The 22,347-nt window shown below is 39.2% G+C and overlaps 1 protein-coding gene across 1 annotated transcript in view; it reads left to right on the forward strand.

The window, feature by feature from the left end:
* LOC309494986 (uncharacterized protein) overlaps positions 1-18,410 on the forward strand; it is a 27,107-nt gene extending 8,697 nt beyond the window's left edge. Inside the window, exons 2-9 of the mRNA XM_082164500.1 lie at positions 1,966-2,078; positions 2,382-2,457; positions 5,083-5,269; positions 5,503-5,571; positions 11,180-12,126; positions 13,289-14,112; positions 14,202-14,381; positions 16,756-18,410. Coding sequence (XP_082020626.1) covers positions 1,966-2,078; positions 2,382-2,457; positions 5,083-5,269; positions 5,503-5,571; positions 11,180-12,126; positions 13,289-14,112; positions 14,202-14,381; positions 16,756-17,051 — 2,692 coding nt within the window. The 3' untranslated portion in view covers positions 17,052-18,410. The remainder of the gene's footprint in view (positions 1-1,965; positions 2,079-2,381; positions 2,458-5,082; positions 5,270-5,502; positions 5,572-11,179; positions 12,127-13,288; positions 14,113-14,201; positions 14,382-16,755) is intronic.
* Positions 18,411-22,347: the final 3,937 nt, after the last annotated feature.

Raw genomic sequence — 22,347 nt, forward strand, 5'->3', positions numbered from 1 at the left:
GTACAGTCTCAACGGTGCTGTACGGTCTCAAAATTCTACAGTAGCCCTAAATGGACAAACGCGTTTCGTCACTATGGTTTTCTTCATGCAAAGAAGCTACAGTAGCTAAAGTCAGCGAATAAAACACTGACACAATGATGAACAAGTAACAATAATATTCGCAATAACAACGTTTTACTGAATAATTAAGTAAACCTAATTTCTTAATTTATCTTTGTAAAGAAACCTCTTTCAATTGCTTAACTGGCTACTCTCTGCTGTCTCAGACAAAGACGTCTTTTCCTGTCGGACACCGTAACTTCTGTTGGTTGCAATTCGCAACCTCACCACTAGATGCCGCTAAAAATTACACAGTGCACCTTTAAGTGAACACATAGGTATTTTTTATTATGAACTGATAATAAGAGTAATGGTAATAAAGAGTAAGCATGTTAATGCAGCATCCAGAGGAGTCCAATTGATCTTTTGTGGCAGAGTGAAAGGGTTTGTAGTAGATCTCTCTCAAATACTGATAAAAATAGCTACTTTTAAAGTATGGGTAGGTTGGTACACTTTCCATGTCAGGTACAACCAATGAGAAACTAGGAAAATGCTATTTTATCATAAACTTCTTTATTGTATTTAAAAATTCTGCATGAACTTGTTAGAATAGGCTAAAGCTAATACGGGGATCCAAGTAGAAGCCTGTTCAATGTAAAATTTGTTTTAAACTGATATTTATCAGGTGGTACAACAACCATGTAAATTCTTGATTTAAACCAACACATAATAGGTCGAAGTGAAAAAAAAAAAAAAAAAGGATTGTGAATTATTGCATTGAATGCATTACTGGTATGCGAGTATGAATATGTTTCTGTCTTTAAAAGTAAAATTGGATGCTAAAAATACAAAATACCTGCCAACTAGAATGCAATAATTATAAGTTAATATGAATAAAAAAATACAACCACAAAATAATAATGTGTTAGGCACTGTAGACACTCGAAGTGTTACTTTGCCGACTTAAGCTTTATATGTCGTTGACCCACTTCCATCATTCACATCAGTTTAATACTGCCATGTACTCTTATTAAGTTTCATAGACTTGTTTTTTATCATCTTTGTAATTATCACTAACTCAGTTCTTTATTAAGCTGACCTGAAATGGTGAATCGAGGGATGAACATATGAATCCGCCTGCCTGCATGCACACAAGCACACGCAAACATATGCTCTCGGGTCCAGATGGAGGGTCGGCCAGATCAATATCCAGTCGGCAAGACTAAGTCTTATCACAGCTCAATGAATACGTCAGGCACGACACACACACTGAACACATCTGTAACCAAGAGACTGCACATCTCTACACGTGTCTAATTAAGCATTCACCGCTGCATCTGTGGAAAACGAATCTTTGGCTTTCATACACTGCTCTATTAACAGCAGCTCACACGTTTATGTGGTCAGTTACCCACTGTTGAAGATTTTATGGATTATTGATTTGCGAGGAAAACTTCTCTAGATCAGAGTTCTGTTATTATGTACATATATACGTAGATTCTACCTAACTGATTCTTCTTCTTGAAGAAGAAGAGTGAATGTGTAGTGGATTAATTAGTGGTGCTTGCTAAGATGAGCATTATATTTCTGATGTGCTTAACACATAGCCTAATGATTCAGATCAGTTGACGGGCTTCCTTTAGTTAAGCCAGGTATAAAAGATTAATTGTATAGGCGGTGCTATTTTTAGTAACAAATAGAGGTGGATTATACGAGTCTTAATTAAACATGTTTTCCTTCCACATTTTTGGTCTAGAGAAGTAAGACTGAATAGGATTTGTGCTGTGATTTCCATTGATCCACTGATGTGTCCAGGTTATTGATTCGTCAGGGTGATTTATGTTTTGTTGCTGATTAAGTTGTTCAGGCTGTCCGTTTAATGTGATGATGATGATGACGATGATGATGTGTGTGTGTGTTTCGTAGACGTGGCTGTGGAAGGAAAAGGAAAGGGACACCAGTGAAGGTGTGCGATAGAGTCTTTGCCACAGAGGATGAGGAAGAGAGCATGTCAGAGAACAGCTATGGACCAGAGAAAGGTAAAATGTTTTTTTTTTTTTTTCTTTAATTGATATGTAAGAAAACAGAAAATGATAAAAAAATATAAAAATCGAGATCGAGAAATAAGGAGCCAAGCTCTATTGTCAAGTGGTATTCACACTGACAGCAATTAGCAGCAACAAAGTGACCAGTCAACCTCCAATGATTCAATCACTGTAAGTGTGAATGTACCATTACTCTTTCAAGTAAACCATACAGCTTAACATTATATTTGTGTAAGTTTCAGAGATGGTATAAGTGTGCAAATATCTATGTGAGACCCTATAATATGTGTGTTTCAGGTGACGGTCGTGAGGACAAACACGGAGTCCCTGCTGCTGATGGACCATACTATGAAACACAATCTGCTCAGCTCTGGTGAGTGTGTGTGTGTGTGTGTGTGTGTGTGTGTGTGTGTGTGTGTGTGTGTGTGTGTGTGTGTGTGTGTGTGTGTGTGTGTGTGTGTGTGTGTGTGTGTGTGTGTGTGTGTGTGTGTGTGTGTGTGTGTGTGTGTGTGTGTGTGTGTGTGTGTGTGTGTGTGTGTGTGTGTGTGTGTGTGTGTGTGTGTGTGTGTGTGTGTGTGGTCTGACTAAAGAGACTGCATGTGTGTATGTGTGCGTGCTAGGAGGAGATAGCAAGTAATTGTGTTTGTTGTGTGGTCGAGAGATGTAGGCTAGTTGTGTGTATATCGAGGTGGGGGATTACTGGAATGCTGGTTGTGTATGTTATTGCAACGTGTTTATTTTCTTTGGGCCAGTGTGTGTGTGTACCAGGGCTCATGGTATGTGTGTGTTTGTATCTGTTTATTGCAGCGTTAAGTCATAGTGAACACACACACACACACACACATATACATAGATATATATATATATATATAAGGGATGGGACGATTACCGGTTTCACTATAAACCACGATGTAAAAATATATAAAGTCGGCAACACCTAAGCTCCAAAATTATCAAAAATATTTATTTTCAAGACAGCTATCGCATAGCGTATGTTACGTTTCGAGCACGCAGGCTCTTCAACGCAGGCTCTTCATCAGATGAAGAGCCTGCGTGCTCGAAACGTAACATACGCTATGCGATAGCTGTCTTGAAAATAAATATTTTTGATAATTTTGGAGCTTAGGTGTTGCCGACTTTATATATTTTTTACTTGTTGGTTTTTTAGTCGAGCACCCTTTTGAGACTGATGTGCGTGCTTTTGTTTCATTTTGCTTTACTATAAACCACGATCAAATGTACTGACGGTTAGTATTATCTTTCAAAATTTAATTATCATTAAAACCGTGTTTGATTATCGCGATTTTAATAACTCGCTGTAAATCCTGTCCAGCCAGCAACGTCTGACGCAGGCGCAGCGCGCAATGTTGTTTTTTCTATTCGAGAAGGAATGGCGAAAGGCAGTGACCGTACTCGGGAGATTTTTCAGCGTTTTAAGAGGACCAAATCTGAGGTGTGGTCACATTTTGGCTTTTACAAAAGTGTTGAGTGAAACTTAATCGAGGATGGTCACTACAATAGGGGGGAAACACCTTAAATCTGCTGAGTCCTCTTGTGTGACCATCACCCACTTACCAAAAATTACGTCTGGGAAATAATTGGGCACAAAATGTTGTTTTGAGTTGAAATATTTTATCTCAATTACTTGAAATAAACGTGAAGCTTCCGCGAAGAAAAGTTCGCAGCAAGTGGCTTTGAGCCAAAGTGGCTTTTTTTTTACCACACAATTACGGGGACATATTGAATTGAGATTAGTGTTTTAAATCTTACCTGTTTATAAATCCATTTTGTACAGCGTACAAAACAATCGCCCAAGAACGGAGACGTAAGACGGCAAGTTGTATTTGAATGAAACGAGAGAGCGCGTGCCCGTGCGCGTCCGTTGCGATACATGGATGTGCGCTGTGTTATAATGCGTTGCTATTGACGACGGTCATTATAAGGAAGGAAATGCCACAGAATAATATTGGTTTAAAAAGTGCATAGAGCTGCTTGTTTTATTTGTTGTTTGTTGATTTTCAAATATTAAACTGTTTTTAGTGTGAGCATCAGTTCTTTTTGAACACTTTCATCTCGTTTTAACAAAACCGTGAAAATATTGATAATCACGATAATTTTGTATATATTTGATGTGTGATTTTTATTTATTTTTTTTGCCCAGGATATGTTGCCCCTTTGGGGGTATGAATTAGTTTAAAAAAAGAATACTTGTTTGGCATAACAAGTATAACTTAACTTAACTTTCATAACTTAAAGTAAACATTCTTTGTAAAATTCTGTTACACAATAAGTATAATGCCTATTTATAAATATATTAGCCTGTTGTATCATATTTAATATGCAAATTACTAGGGCCTATAAAAATGTATGACAACATTTTTACTGAAAAATGTACACACTCTGCTTCATACCCTTCTGCCCTCTGATTGATAGTTATACTTTTTTAACAAGTAAATATTTTTTGCTGTTAAATCTTTCATGATTCTTATAAAGTAAATATAAGATCAACAGTTATTGGACTGAAGCAACTTGGGTTTACTTCACTTGGGATTTTTCCATGTTAATATAAATGTCAAATATGACACAACAAGCTTTTGGGGAACATTTATTTGACCATCTCTCAATTATCATTGAATTGCAATGAATTGCATATATGAGCCATAACAGTCTGATGTATGAATGATACTCAACAAAAAACACATGTATACTAGAGGTTGCGCATACTTTAATGCTCTGCCATGACGCTTTAAGCTTGACATCGACTAGTCGCTGGTCATGGCCTATAGAAGGGCGCAACAGGATAAGAAATCTTTGAAGTCAAACAGTTTAATTACTCTCATACTCTGAGAGCACTCCACAAGATATGTTTGATTATACCATCTGGATGCTTAAAATTGATCGGGAGGATGCACGTTTTAAAATGTTATTGTACACGCAAGTTAATCTATATCAGTTTGTTTTGGTGTACTGCTGTCTGATGTAGTTTTCTCCCATGCAGTGTGAGTGAGGAGGGCTCTAGCGGATTGAGGGGAGCTGTCTCGTACCCCCCACCACCAAACTGCCGCATTCGGGAAGTGCACTGTGGAAATCAAGTGCGACTGATTGTCATAGCGATCCGCGACATCACTAAGGGGGAGGAGATCACTGTGGATTACAGTTTGACGGAGTGGGGAGAAAACGCTGTGGTAAGTGTAACCATGACAATGGCCAGCACATCTCAATGCTCTAAGCTCCTTTTGCACTTAGTGATACTAGTTGTATGCAAATTGCATCAAATTTGATCATTTAGATGTGTTTTTGATATGTGTTTATTTGCATGGTACTTGATTTATTCATGTGTACTGTATGTGTGAGAATGTTAGTGGGACTTTATAGTCACACTCTAATATTTTGTGATGATGTTTCCTCCCCCTCTCAGGGTTTCCATGGCACTGTGCCTCCTAGTAGCTTTGATTGCAGTTTGGACCACGAGAGCAACATTAAAAAGGTAAATTTAAGTTCAGTTTTTACAAATGCACAATCATAGACTACACACCCAGTTAACAAGCAACAGTCATTTTCAGGGCTCATGCTAAAGATCCTGTCCCCCTCACTTCACAAAATGATTGTTGCACCCCTGGCCATCAGTGTAAATGCACCATAAATATAAGCACCACTGCATACTAACATTTCCAGCATTTTCTACAGTTCCATCCAGTATGTACTACTTTATTTAAATTCAACTTAAATAGCACTGGCAAAATGGGCTTTCAATAAAACTTGGCTGCCTATACAGTAGAAGTGTGAATTTAAAGCAGCACTCAGTAGCTTCGGGACTTCTTCGCTGTATTCTCGCTTTTTGCTCGCAGGTTTCTCTCTAGAGCTCCCCCCACAGCTTCGGAATAGATATTTGACAACACTGTCGTAAAAACTCGTTGGTGATTCTCAGACACCAGAGGCTATAGATCAACGACATCAAAGCAGACGGGACATTCTTTAAAACGTCTTCTTCATTCGGGTTCGGACAGCGTGAGGGAGCGCAATAATGACAGCATTTTAGCAGATTTCTTTTGGCCGTAAAGCAATTGTTTACATCGCGAGACCTGATATCACGCGAGACTTCCTGACGCAGCGGCCGGCGGCCCGCCGGCTCAAAGTTGCAAGTGCGTATTTTCCGCTCACGGGCACCAGGGGGGTGCGAAACGACCACCATTCAACCCGAAATAAGTCATATAACCATTCCAATGACTCCGAAGCTGTTCAGTTAAGGTAAAAAAAGTTACTTAGTTCACCTTTAAAGAAAATATATATTTAAAAAAAATCTGTGCTACCTGACAACAGAAAACGGGGAAAAAAGGCTTCTGTTTTCTCTTTTGCCAAATAGGTAGGAAAACTTCAACACCCATAATGCACTGGGCATGTTGCCATCCTAGGCCACTTCCTCCAGTCTGTTATGGACACGCATGCCAGAGTCAAATACCACCTTGCTTCTTAGCAAACGTTTAGTCATAAAGGTCTCAACTTGTATTGTTCCCTGTTGCAAGAATTCAAAGATTAAACGTTTGTTGGGAGTGTTACTTTCGGTTCCTAGTTAAGCATCCAACACATTGTAGGCAGTGGCTAAGGGCTGCAAAGAATCGTAGATACGAAGAGAAAAACCTGTGTTTGTAGTCAACATTTAAATGTGGATGACCATGAACACAGTGTTTTAGGCCAAACGGACAAGAAAACTGAAAGTTATGTTAGTTCACCCCAACCCCCCGAAGCAAAACGTTGTCACGTACAGGTAAGAAAGCTATTACCATAGTAGGGGTGTGCGATATTGACACAAATTTATATTTCGATATTTTCTGGGATTTTATCGATAACGATAATTAGACGATATTTTGCTTAGTGTTTATTCTGTTGATACCTTGGCAGATTTAGGACTGCCGTGGACAGCTGACTCCTAAAGTTTTTGATATTCTTCATATTCTGTGTGGTGGTCAGTTCACAGCAGTGACAGAAATCATCTTTTCCATAAATTTAAATAGATTTTTACATTTCAAGGGCATTTTTACCTTTATAAAGAGATTTTTGTGAGTGAGTCATTGACTTTCAACTGATTCATTCAAACGGCTGATTCATTCAGGAACGAAGCATTTGACTGTCTTAATGAGTGAATCATTGAATCCTTCAGTCAAACAATCCACTGCCTTGTGTTGCTCAGACAGAGACACAAAGCAGTCCTGTGGCTTTGTTTGGAACTTTTTTTGTGGGTGAAAGAGAGCAAAATCAGGCAATATTGTGTCTAAAATTTAATTCTTAATTTTACATTCTTGTTTATTGAACTGTGTATAAAATTTGTAATTGTGCTTATATTTGGAGAAAAAAATGGAACTCTTCATGTGAGGTTGATTTAACTATATTAAATGATATAAATATAAATGACATGCAGAGGTATTTTTGCCCCTTATCTTGAATATTGAGGGCATTTTAAATCCATTTTAATAGACTAAATCCTGCAGTGAAAGTGTGCATTCTAAATGCACAAACACACTAGTCTAACACACTAGACTACGTCACGTAGTGTTTGCATGTGCTCTCTAGATGTGTTTCTGTAAAGTGAGGGACATACTCGATAATGTCAGACCACACATCATTAAAACAACAATCACGATGTCATCGTAGACAATATATATTGTCTCACATGATATTGCACAGCTCTATGGCATAGTGTTTCATTTTGACCAAAATGCAGTTTAAAGAGTAGGCATATTATGACACAATTTTCAGTGATAAACCTACCCTTAAATGAATTGTTCTGTTAATAACCCTCTGTCGAGCCAACTGTCCCTGGGCAGGGATACAAAAATGCTGTATAGTCTGTGGGGATGGGACAATAACCGGTTTCACTATAAACCACGATAAAATGTACTGACAGTTAGTAATATCGTTTAAAATTTAATTATCATTAAAACCGTGTTTGATTATCGCGATTTTAATAATTCACTATTAATCCTGTTCAGCCAGAAAAAAATGTCTGATGCAGACGTGCAGCGCGCAAGGTTTTTTAAAAAAAAAATTTTAAGAAGGAATGGCGTAAGGCAGTGACCGTACTCGGGAGATTTTCAGCCTTTTAAGAGGACCAAATCTGAGGTGTGGTCACATTTTGGCTTTAACAAAAGTCCTGAGGGAAACTTAATCGAGGATGATCACTCAGATGCACAAGAAAAAGTCGCTGCAATAGAAACACTTCAAATCTGCCGAGTCGTCTTGTGTGACCATCACCCACTGTTGTATAGCGAACGCAAGGCAAGTTAACTTTGACCTCAATACCAAAACTACGTCCGGGAAATAATTGGGCATAAAATGTTGTTTTAAGTTGAACTATTTTATATCACTCACTTGAAATAAACGTGAAGCTTCGGCAAAGAAAAGTTCGCAGCAAGTGGCATTGAGCCAAAGACGAACGAACAAGTTCAAAAAAGACTATTAAGAGTGACATTTAATGGATAATAATGTATATTCATTATACACTTATTACAATGATTTTTTTTTTTTTTTCACATAATTACGGGGACATTGAATTGAGATTAACGTTTTAAATCTTACCTGTTTATAAATCCATTATGTACAGCGTACAAAACAATTGTCCAGACAAGATGATCACAACAATACAGACCCTTTCCAAAAAATTTGAATATCATGGAAAAGTTTATTTATTTCCATAATTCCATTCAAAACGTTAAACTTCCATAGATTATAGATTCAGGGCCCACAACTTAAACGATTTCAAGTATTTAGTTGTTTATTTGTACATAATTTGGGCTTCCAGCTCATAAAACCCACGAAAACAGGATTTCAAAAAATTTGAATATTACATGAAATCACACAGTAATACCATGGTCATTGAACCAGGTTTTGGTTCTTTCGGCAGTGTGGGCAGGTGCAAATCCTGCTGGAAAATGAAGTCAGCATCTCCATAAAGCTTGTCTGCTGAAGGAAGCATGAAGTGCTCTGAAAATGTCCTGGTAGACGGCTGCGTTGAGTGGACAGCACAGTGGACCAACACCAGCCGATGACATGGCTCCCCAAACCAACACAGACTGTGGAAACTTCACACTGGACTTCAAGCATCTTGGATTGTGTGCCTCTCCATTCTTCCTCCAGACTCTGGGACCTTGGTTTCCAAATGAGATGCAAAATTTGCTCTCATCAGAAAAGAGGACTTTGGTCCACTGTGCTTTATTAAATCCAGAGTCATCGCAGCCGTCTACCAGGACATTTTCAGAGCACTTCATGCTTCCTTCAATTTCCAGCAAGATTTGCACCTGCCCACACTGCCAAAAGAACCAAAACCTGGTTCAATGACCATGGTATTACTGTGTGATATATATTTTTTGAAATCCTGTTTCCGTGGGTTTTATGAGCTGGAAGCCCAAATTATGTACAAATAAACAACTAAATACTTGAAATCGTTTATTAAGTTGTGGGCCCTGAATCTATAATCTATGGAAGTTTAACGTTTTGAATGGAATTATGGAAATAAATAAACTTTTCCATGATATTCAAATTTTTTGGAAAGGGTCTGTATTATCAAACTCTGTAAACAATAAATCAACTCTATTTTCATTTTCAATACAATAAAAAACGGAGACGCAAGACTGTTGTATTTGAATGAAACGAGTTATAAATGCGCGGTGTTATAAATCGTTGCTATTGACGAGGGTCATTATAAGGAAGGAAATGCCACAGAATAGAATCTTGCTTTAAAAAGTGCATAGAGCTGTTTGTTTTATTTGTTGTTTGTTGATTTTCAAATATAAAACTTGTTGAAATGTCTTCAGTGTGAGCATCAACTCTTTTTGAACACTTTCATCTCGTTTTAACAAAACTGTGATAATATTGATGACCACGATAATTTTGGTCACTATAATCGTGATATAAAATTTTCATACCATCCCATCCCTAATATAGTCTGCAAAGTATAATCTGTAGTTTTCATGAAAGCCTTGGAGATTTACATATTCGACAACTTTGTGGTTTGAAAATTGGTAAAGTCAGTGGCGTAGCGTGTGGGTATGCAAGCTATGCATGTGCATATGGTAGCGTTGCCACCCGTCCCGGTTTTCCAGGGATTGTTCTCTTTTTTTGAGCGACAGTCCCGGAAAATTTATATTCTTTCCCGGGACACAAATTGTTTTTTTGTGAAAATGTACTTCTAAAGTAGAATTTCCTGGTTTCAAATTAAACCGTTTCCTTCTACTGTTACTGTGTTTTCTTCATGGTTGTGTACATCGAATCCTGTGTCCGTAAACGGGTAAAAACGGGTAAAACAGTGGATTGGCCAATGCCAGGCGTTTACTTTTATTTGATTGGAAGCTCAACTTATCACCTAGCAACTGCCTGTGCTGTCGGTCGGTCGCACGCATCCACACACATCCAGCATGAAACAGTGTGAGTTCAGTTGCTAGCTAGCTTTTTTAAAACTTTCTATTTACTCAGTTTTGTGAAATGGGGGGAGAGACGGACGAGGAGGATAACACAAAAAATCATCTATGTCAGGACAAATATAGGTAAGAGAGGCAATAGGGAGTCCTACAACTGTTAACATAGTATATTTGCAAATATGGGTTGGTCCCCCCCCCCAAAAAAAACAAAACAAAAAAACAAATTTCATCTGAGTGTCACGGTTTTTAACAAATCAAAGGTGGCAACCCTAGCATATGGGTTCAGGCGGATTGGGGGCCTGCAGCGTGACCCATCAATTTTCTAATTGCCTTTAAAAAAAAAACTGAATAACAACATGCCAGTTGACAATTTAATGAAGGTTATGACAAAAATAGCAATTCATCGACAAGAAGGATGACCATTTGAATTTATCTAGATGCTCCTGAGGGTCACTTCATCCTAGTCAAAAACCTCTTCAAAGTGAGTGCTGGTGTTCAGTCATTTCCTGGTGGATAAAATTGAGTTTTGCCCTACAGTTTTCACTTTCAGTCATGAGACTTATAAGTTTGTCATTTATATATGTTTCAGAAGTAAAATGGGTGTAAACACCTCATTTCAATGCCTTTCAGATTACTTACTCTTTAACAGATCTTTGAAATATATGTGCTTTTTTTCTCTCTCAGGAGGAAGAGTCCTGCCCTATTCCACTTTCTCTTTCTGTGTCGGAATACATCACACCTTCCTGGTCTCTCTCTCCCTCGTCCTCTCCTCTCTCTCACTCTGAGCCCAGTGATTCAGACCTCGACTCGGATGATGCCAATGGAGAGATGCACATGCGAACATCTCACCGCCGCAAGAGGCACAAAGCCCTCTCCTCTCCTGCTGCACATGCCAAGAGAAAGGCACCTCAACGATCCCCCAGACATCCTCCCTCATTTCAACTTTCCATCCCAACCTCCCCTCTGCAGACCACTGCTCGTTCCAGACCTGTGTTTAAGTGCCCACCACCTGCAGGAGTCACTTCTAATAGTGTCAGTGTGTCAGTGGGTCGTGGGCAGAGCACCATGGCACAGAAACAGCGCTGTGTCTACTGTGGCCGTCACTTCCGATCTCTCCCACGCCATCTGAACAAACACCATGCCCACCAGCCTGATGTGCGCTCTGCCCTGGAGCAAGCACGAGCCTCTGGTAACTCTCATTGTGTACACTCATCTCTCCCATCATCGAGCAAACATTCCCAATGCCTCCAAGTAGCTCCTGTGCCAGGTGTAGTGGTGGAAACACCACAGTCACCACCTCCTTTGTCTCCAGTCAGAAGGAACCCTGCCCTCTCTAGCCCTATTCGCAAAAGTCTTGCCCCAGCCCTGACAACTCCACCCAGAGGAGGAGGTGTTCCAGTGTCTGTGTTAAAGAGGAGCCCACCTACTTCTGCTACTCCTCCCAGAAAAGGAGGACGGAAAATAAAAAAGGAGAATGAGGAGCTAGACATTTCTGTGAAGACAAAAGAGGTGGTGCCCACTTCAGTGTTTGTGGAGCATGTGAAGGAGTCAGGATCTTCGAAAGAAGCGAGAGAGGACAATGGAGGGAGAGAAGAAGAAAGTGGAGCGGAGGATAAGACTGACCTATCAAGGTCAGACATTTTCAATTGATATTACACCATGTATTAGAGGTCTTCACGGGTCCACATGGATCCGAAAACCCGAAGTCCGACCCGAGACCTGAGTGGGTTCAGATCCTAGAACGAGTGTCTCGGGTTCAGTATTAGTGGCCTCGGGTCTCTGGTCATTTAAAATAAATGTGCTTTTTCCCGAATGAACCCCGAGAAGACCCAAATTCTTTTAAACTATATTGAGCATTTAAGAAAATTTTATTTAAAGCAATTCTTTGACAACATTATCTCACTTTTTCTAAGTTCTCTCTGTATCCGCGCTTCTATGTGCTTAGGACTGTTTGCAAGACCTTCCATGGAGTACGGTGAACAATGTCAATCGAAGGGTCATCTCTCACACACTCTAGTAAGAAGGAGAAGGGCTTTAAAGCCCTTCGCCGGAGTGAGCAGACAACACTAGTGCATCCATGATTTATAAGGCTATCGATTTAATTTTTATTGAGCTATCAAGTTTATTTTTCCAATACACTGGTCACAATTGAAAGCTGAACTCAGAAATAACTTGTATCCATTGCGCAGGCAAAAATATAGATTAAAAATAAATAAGTAAATCAATAAATTAAATTAATGGAGCAGCGGCCAAATCAGTCAGCAGGACAACGGGATTTCTCCTGACTGACTGCGGGGTTGCAGCCTGTGCACACGGCAATGCCGTTTACGTATGGGTCCAGTTGGGTTCGAAAAGAAATGCCGTCGGGTCGGACTCGGGTCTAAATTGTATCGGGTCTGTCTTGGGTTTGAAAAAAAAAAAATGTATGCACGCCGGGTTCGGGTAAGAAGTGATTCGGGACGGGTACTGATTTTAGGACCCGAGAAGACCTCTACTGTGTATACACCGAAAGCAAGTGATGTGAAATGACACGACAAAAGACAATAGAACCCATTATAATCAGTGATGCTGTCGACACTGGATGCGTTGCGATACGACAAATCCCTGACAGTAAACTGATGCCCTGTTTTATTTGACATACTCCACATACCTGCACTTCTGACACAAAGGTCAAATGGATTTGCTGCAGTCGCTGTCGTGTCCAGTGTAGACACAAATGATTTACTGTTAGAATTTATCATCCAGTCTCTCTAAACTCATGCACTTACTTTTGTTCTTTTTCTCTTTTCTTAGTTCACGTCGACCCCACATGCTCCCACTTCTTTCCGCCCTCTCTTCCCTGGTGTTGTACCTGCGGCGGCTTCAGCACTCTGCCTTCATCTCTCTCTCCCGCTCGCCACAGTCAGCTGAGGCCTGGCGTCTCCTCTGTCACTCCAGCCTGGCCCTTCTCATCCTTTACAACCGTCGCCGTGAATGCGAAGTCTCCAAACTCACCATCTCCGAGTACCAGGCCCGCATCACATCCCAGTGCCCCACCCCCATGGCACCTGGTGCCCCACAAGCTCTAACCCCACTCGAGGCCTCACTCTCACCATTCGAGCGGTTGGTCCTCCCCCATCTCCCTCGCGTTGGGGTCCAAGGGAAACGTGGCCGCGTGCAGCCACTCATCCTCCCGCCACATTCTGAAGCCTGTCTGGAGGTGCTTTTGCAGACTCGTGCTGGTGTGGGAATCGATCCACAGAACCCCTACGTGTTTGCCCGGCCATATCATTCGCCTGCCACTCCGCTGCGGGGGACAGATTTACTACGCAGCTTGGCTCGATCCAGTGGTACACGTTACCCACGGGCACTGACGCAGACACGTGTTCGCAGACAGGTGGCGATACTTACGCAGCTCCTGTTGTTAAGTGAGGGCGAGGAGGAAGGGCACCGCGGGGCTGCCACACAGCGATTGGAAAGCTTTTTGCAGAAAGAGTATCATGTAACGCAAAGCTGTGCAACCATCGGCCAAGACCCAGGGCTAATGGGTCTGATTGGTCGGGTGGTACTATGTGGAGAGAGAGATGGCGTCCTGTTCCGAGGAATGAGTTTACATCACATCTGTCTGGAGTTAGATGGTGAGTGAGTTTGTTGTGTCAAGCACATGGCAGGTATAAATAAAGAGTATTGGACACATCAGTCATACTTCTTTTCACACCCCTTTCAGTGTTGTCAGGAAACTCTGCTGACTCTCTGTCAGAGGATTCAGATGTTGAGCAGAGTAAAGAGAATCCAGAAGCACCATCTCCTGCAACCACCATTATGATGAAGAAAACCTCAAGCAACAGCAAATCCCCCCGGCCTAAGAAGATGAACGGCAAAAAGGCCTCAGGACAGCCCAAGACTGGTGAGTCTGACAGTATGATTGTATCATACAGTGTGACTACTTCTTTGTACACCTCATTTCCAGGGCCTGAGGATGACACTGATGATTGTGACTGCAGTCCATGTTTACGTGTGCAATGCAGTTAAACCAGGGTTATTGAATTACATAAAACAAAAACAAAAAACACAGATTTTGCAACCTTTGCACAGTGTAGCTAAACTAACTAAGAATAGGTGAGAGCAACAAAAAAAGTAAGCATATGGCAGCTGTCTTATTCAGATTTCTTGTAACCAGAATATTGACATATCTGGGGGCATATCAAGACAGTTTAGGTGGCTAGCCAGGTATGTTTCAGTTTGGTTTGCGCCAACCCTGGGTTTTAGGCACCATGAAAGTGGCTCAGCTTTTAGCGGTGTTCGTCGTCATAGCAAGGTTATGTTCTGTGTAAGATCTCAAACTGAAATTGGACCAATCAGCTGTCAGCAAAGTGACACATTAAAGCCACTCCCCTAGTTTCTCTTGCTCCAAATTAAAGGTCACTGTATAGTGATTTTTAAAGACAAAATTGTCTGGATATAGCTAGATAATAATCTAGATGATTATTCATTATAATTCTTTTATATTATTTATAATATTATTATTATAGCCTACCCATAATCCATTACACATGAGAAATTTTAGTTTAACAATTTGTATTAAGCATTGTTTAAATGAATATAAATATGTACTGATCATATATAATATAAATAAGATTTGTAATCATTAAAAATGACTACATTTGAGCTTACTTGTTCGAGTCTCTGTATACCCAAAAAATATATACTGTATATTATCAACTATATAAAGTAATTTCACAGCTTTCAATTGCACTGATATGTGTAAATGCATTTATGTACTTCATATTTTTCGATCTCTTAATCTTCGGCAGAAGAAATTAATCTAGCTGATTCTCTCGCAAGAAGTTTCAAGGCATACGATTGGCTGTTCGCTACCGATGTCACACTGTTATGTGCATGAGCTCCATGAACTCAGGACCAAAGCCTGAGTTGACAGAGAAAGTTGATGATCAGCGTCATGGTACCAACAAAGCCTGATTGAATTGTTTTGGTTTGCCAACTTAAAACTAATCCTGTAACCCTGAGTTTGTTCAACTACCATCATGGTATGGGCCCCTGGTTATGGCAGGTTAGGTTTGTACTTTTGTGATGTAAACATCTACATATATGACATTTATGGGAAGCTGTATGCATCATCATGTAAAGCAGTGTGGTTCTCGGCCAGTCATTTAATAAATCAGTATTCTCAGTTTCAGTTAATAAATAAAGTTTGAAAACAAGCTACTTTCACAATTACTGTAAAATTATCATAAATATCTGATATGCGGGCTGGGGGGCTTTCAAATATTGTGTTGGACCATGGGTCTAGATTCTAGAATACACTTTTAATAAAATGTAAATTTGTTCCCTGCTCTTTTTTCGGGCAAGCGTGTTCTTGTAGAAGTTTTCATGGGCCAATGTGAATAAATCTAGATTTAAATTCAAAGACACAAGATAGTCTATTCGTGACCTGACATTTTATTTATCCAAAATGAGGCGATGTGAACATTATGGAGTGCTAAACACTGTCACATAATGTAGCTGAATAAAAAACAGATTGTGACACACCACAAACACACCATTGCGACAATAAATGGTTTATGTGAGTTTTTCAAACCATCTTGAGGTATTTTAATAACAATAAAGTATATGAATAATGCAGTGCTAATTGACAAAGCCTTTATTACAGCATAGAAACTAAAAAAAATATTTTCTGTTGATAAATATTTTTTACATTGTATAAAATCCATGATGCACAGTGTTCGTAATACATAAACCAATCATAAAATTGTCATTAGGACAATATAGGGAAAAATATTATTGAATACAAATTATTGGTTGTTGTTTCTTTCCAGATTTCTTAACCGATTAAAAGTAAGAGATAAGAAAAATTAGACAAAGGTCAGAAAACCGCTAATGTTAGACTAATAAATATTTGTGTGTGTGTTAAGGACATGATGGGACACACAATTTCCCAGAAGTAATTCATATATGTAGATGTTTACAGTATATCACAAATGTATACAATTAACAATACTACTTTGGTAAAATATAAGCAAGACCAATTGTGATGGTTGGTGATTATTGTAAGACATTTAAATCACAATTAGATTAGGGAAAAACTCCAGATATTGCACTGAGACCTTCAGCACAGTGCTGGCTCATTGACCTGTGTGTGTGTGTGTGTGTGTGTGTGTGTGTGTGTGTGTGTGTGTGTGTGTGTGTGTGTACCTGGGAGAGCTTCAGTGAAGTGTTTGCTTAGGAATAATGATTAACATAAATTCTCTTCTCTGTCTCAGGGAAACGTGGTGTGCTAAAGCGGCCTTGGTCTGAAGCAGAGCGGGCAGCTGTTGAGTCCCACCTGGTGCAAAACATTATGGAGCTGCGTGTGCCCGCCAAAGCGGACTGTGAGCGCTGCCTGCAGCTCTGCCCCCTGCTGGTCACTAACCACCGGGACTGGAGGGCTGTTAAATTCTACTGCCACAACCGTATACAGCTGCTCAAGAAAAGCCAGCACAGTCTGCCCTGTCTGTCTGCTGGGGCTGTGAATCAGCACGATGCTGGGAAGGGTCATCCAATAACAGCAGATGCATAAGGGAGGGAATGTGAGGAAGTGCTGAGTGAAAATATTTATATGGTACAGTCACAGTAAACAGTACAAATGCTTTAATTAATGTGATGTTGTGCGTGATTTGTGTCCAGTGTCTGAAACGGAAAATGGTACCACTCTGGTAAGCAGACGGAAATGCACACCTGTCTTGTGTACTTTTCCAAAATACGAAAAGAACACTTTTTTTTGTTTTTGTTTTTTGTCTGCACAGTTTCTGTTGCTGGCTTGAAAGTAGATTAACATTTTTGACCAGCTGAAAGACTGAATGGCTTTGCTCTCCCTTTGGCCATGCCTACGTCTCACCAAAAACAGAGAAAGAGGCAGACTGAGCAACCTGTGCCTTTATGGGAGTCAAACATGAATTTTATTCACATTTGCAGTGACAACTTTTCTGCTACATGCAGATACTATATTTATTCATGAAATGAAGGAATATACACAAGAAATAGAAGATAAAAAGATTCTCATCCAAGTCCACCATCTTTGTTCATTAAAATTACAAAGGTAAATTCAAATAACTTGAATTTAATTTAATTTAAATCATACTGGTAATACAAACCAGTATGGCATTCCTTCCACAGTAAAATAGATTAAAAAAATAAAAAAAAGAAGAAGTATTTACATGCAATGCAATTACAATTAAAATGATAGATCAGTTTGATGTTTATACATAATTAATCGTAATTGCATGAACAAATATGACCAGAACATTCTTTAGAGTTTCTCTTTTGTGTCATACTGGTATGGAACAATATTAGGGTGAGGGTTTATTTTTGGTAAATGTTCCATTAATTTAAATCTGTTGAAACGTTATTGAAGATCTAGTTCTGGATATTCCATGATATATTTTCCCATATATTTCAATGCAAATATTGATTGGCTTGTTCAACATTGAAAAAATGAACATCTATCTCTCATGTAATTCTAGAAATGGACATAAATAGGTGAGCAGATTAGTCTACTTTTTTACTTTATATTCATCCATCAAATCCATATCAAAACTTAAACTGTGTATTGGAAACACATGATAACCACACGTAACACCTCAGTTTATACTTTTTATATCTATATCTCGCTGTTTTGTTATCTGTCCTTTCAGACTTTGCTATGTATGTATGTACTCACATATATATTGTCATTGCTGTTGATAGTGGTATTGTTATTACTATTAAATCTTACTGTGGCAATTGTTTTTCATTTCCACTTCATGTACATACTGAATGTAAATATTTGCAGAAAAAAAGAGCACGATGTAAATCCATTGTAGGCAAGAAGAGCTTGTTTTTCTTTTGTCTTTGTGTTTTTCTAAGTTCTATGAAATAAAAAAAAATGTTTTGTTTGTAATTTTAGACTTGGTCTTGTTTATGCTGCACTTAAAAAAAAATGCACAAGAGCAGAAAAAAAATCCTCACAATTCAGTCCAAAGACACATATTTCAATGTAGTGATTTGTACTACATTAATTTTAAACAATCGAATATAATTTGCCATTGTTGTTTATTGCATTGTTTATTACATTAACATTTTTCAATTGTTTTTGTAGGCGCAAGTAATTTTTCCTTATTGATCACGCTGTCATTGCACTCTGCTCTGAAAGATTTAATTGGATAGTGAGTGGCACAGTTATTTTTTTTGCTTCAAAGCAGTCAAAAAAGATTTGTTTGCATTAAATGATGTTGTAAATCAAGTCCCTGCTGTCTCTTGTAGATCTTTTAAAAAAAAAAGAGAGAGTGGATTTATTATTAGCTTACCAATTTCATTTTCACTGTTGAATCAGCGCTCTGAAGGTCAATTTAAAAACCGTAAGAACATGAAAAACTGAATTTGTTTTCTTATGGATTATTAATGTACTTTGCACTGAAAGATAAATAAAACCGCACAAACAGCTAAATAATAATAACAATTTTGCCACTGGGACTGCTTTTATTCTCCAGTAACTGCTCTCTTAAATGAAGCATTTCAAGACTGTCTTTAAACTTCAAGACAAAACTTTAATCTCAGCATGTTATACAGAGTTCTTCTGTAAAAACCATAAACATACCATTTGGATCTAATGAATTTAATTAAAAAAAAAATGTATACCCCGTTAATCTGAACACAATTTCCCATTTATTTTACTCCAGTAACCAACACGTTATATATGTAATTTTAGGTATCACAATATATATTTTTTCTATGATTTCACCATATGATTTTAAACATCCTCTAGAGAGCACTAAACCATCAGCAGAACAGTCATAATAGTATTCAGTTTGAAGTTTCTTTTTAATGACGCATAGATAAGATCACACCGGTGTGATCAGTCTTGACTGTATGGCGGCCGGAAGTATGGCGTGTGTAAAGTGCCTTGGATTACCTACCGAAGGAGACAGTCGTGTATTTTTACGAGAGAAGGGTGTACGTCGCACCAAACGCGTGAAACTAACGTCGTTGAGAACTACGTCGCACCAGACCCTCATGTTTTTTTTCTAGCTTTCTATCCTTCTTATCAGTCATTGTTAACTTTTTTCCTTTCACTTTCCTGTTCTTGATACATATTGTGTAGAAAGTCTGCTACCTTTCAATGTGACTTAAGATGACCAAATCTTTTGATTGTGGTGATTTTACCTGTGACTTCTTGTTAATTAAGCCCAATCTTTGTGTTTCGATATAAGAAGCCACCTCTCTTTGATCCAGACATGTCCTGTGAGGAATTGTTGAGTTGTTGACAATAAGTTCCTTTAGCTTGTTTAATATTTTGAATTGGCCTACACTGAATTCTAGTTTGTTTAGTTTCTTTGATCCTACATATTTAATTTGTTAAAAGCTGATTTTAGATGTATGATTTAAAACATGCTAATGTGTTTGTATTACATTCATTGTTTCTATTTTGTTTATGGTTTTATTAGAAACCAACAATTACCATCACTTGTCATCAATGAGAAATGTCTACTCCTACATGTTAAATAAACTGAGAAAAAAAGGCAGATGACTGAATGAGTTTTAATGGGCACCATTCCGGTATTAACAGCCAAATTCCTTCAAAAATTCTAAGTTGTATGTCATTAATGTAATCTTTATACTGTTTACAAGCATAATAATAACATGTAAAAAAAAATCCTCATGTTAAAAATTCCTCACTTTCTCCTAGAGATTAAAGACTATGTGCAAATTATACACCATCAGAGTTGCTATTTTACGTCATTTTCACAATTATTAACTTTAAAGATGAATGCATAAATTCAGTAATTATAATCTATCAACATAATATTCTGGAATGTGACATTCTGAGTTTTACTTTTGATATCTTCGGTACATATTGATGGAATTTTACTTGCACTTGACCATACAATGGGCAAATACTAGCTCACAATATCAAACTTTATGCAATATAGTTTTCAGGTGAAGACGACAATTTTAATAGCCTATTATGTTCAAGAAATCTACAATGACAAAATAAATTACTGGAAAATAGGCTTTTTAAATCACAAAATACATATTTTTGGTCATAAAGATAGACCTAACTGCCATTTTTACCATCACCTTTTTTTTTACTGTTAATACTTGTAACCTCTTATTTGCCTAAATAGATAAACTATATACATGAAACTAAGCATGGTTGCTTAGAATAACTTGTTCTCCACTTCATTTAATGTTGAAGAAAATGTTGAATGACAAAGAAAATTAAGACGAGAACACGAGAAAACAAGGAAGAAAGAAAAAATTATGCATGGGCTCTTAGGGCTATAGTGTCCAGGATGCCGTTAATTTTAAAAACATGTTTAATTTGTTGTACTTCACTCCAACACAAAAGTAACAGCCAATAATATAGGCATATATATATATATATATATATATATATATATATATATATATATATATATATATATATACAGTACTGTGCAAAAGTCTTAGAACATATTTAGAAAAAGTCATAAAACATGCAAACTTTTAAATGCTTTTAAAGGTGATATAACCTACATGGAGACGACGTATCAGGTGTCTTTTAAGGTGACGTGCCCATTTAGACGTACATATTTTTCATACATTTCTCATATACGCCGTCAGGTAAAAGTTCCAACTGTGCACTCGCCGTGACGCCGCTGCCGGTCTGTCCCTATCAATCCCATTCAAAAATCCACATGGACTAATGGCGACAGAAGGGTAGACTCTGCTCCTTCTCCTTCACCAGGGTATCCTTGGAAATGGCATTTTCCACTCGTCATAAACTGACGACTCACTCTACTCGCACAGCAAGCGACTCACTTTCCTCAGCTGGCAACTCACTCTACTCACACAGCGAGTGACTCACTTTCCTCACGCAGCGAGAGACTCACTCTCCTCACGCAGCGAGAGACTCACTCTCCTCACGCAGTGAGAGACTCACTCTCCTCAGCTGGCGACTCACTCTCCTCACGCAGCTAGCGACTCACTCTCCTCACACTCTCCTCACACAACGACTCACTCTCAACTGGCGACTCACTTTCCTCACGCAGCGAGCGACTCACTCTCCCCACACAGCGAGCGACTCACTCTCCTCACACAGCGAGCGACTCACTCTCCTCACACAGCGAGCGACTCACTCTCCTCAGTTGGCAACTCACTCTACTCACACAGTGAGCGACTCACTTTCCTCACGCAACGAGCGACTCACTCTCAGCTGGCGACTCACTTTCCTCACACAGCGATTGACTCACTCTCAGCTGGCGACTCACTCTCCTCACACAGCAGCAAGCGATTCACTCTACTCATGCAGCAAGCGACTCACTCTCCTCACACAGTGAGCGACTCACTTTCCTCACACAGCGAGCAACTCACTCTCAGCTGGCGACTCACTCTCCTCACACAGCAGCGAGCGATTCACTCTACTCATGCAGCAAGTGACTCACTCTCCTCACACAGTGAGCGGCTCACTCTACTCACGCAGCGAGCGACTCACTCTCAGCTGGCGACTCACTTTCCTCACACAGCGAGCGACTCACTCTACTCACACAACCAGCGACTCACTCTACTCACACAGTGAGCGACTCACTCTCAGCTGGCGACTCACATTCCTCACACAGTGATTGACTCACTCTCCTCACACAGTGAGCAACTCACTCTCAGCTGGCGACTCACTGTCCTCACACAGCGAGCGACTCACTGTCCTCACACAGCGAGCGACTCACTCTACTCACACAGTGAGCAACTCACTTTCCTCATGCAGCGAGCGTCTCACTTTCCTCACACAGCAGCGAGAGATTCACTCTCCTCACACAGTGAGCAACTCACTCTACTCATGCAGCGAGCGACTCACTCTCAGC

The sequence above is a fragment of the Leuciscus leuciscus genome (genome assembly GCF_965113295.1).
Source record: "Leuciscus leuciscus genome assembly, chromosome: 3".
Lineage (NCBI taxonomy): Eukaryota > Metazoa > Chordata > Actinopteri > Cypriniformes > Leuciscidae > Leuciscus > Leuciscus leuciscus.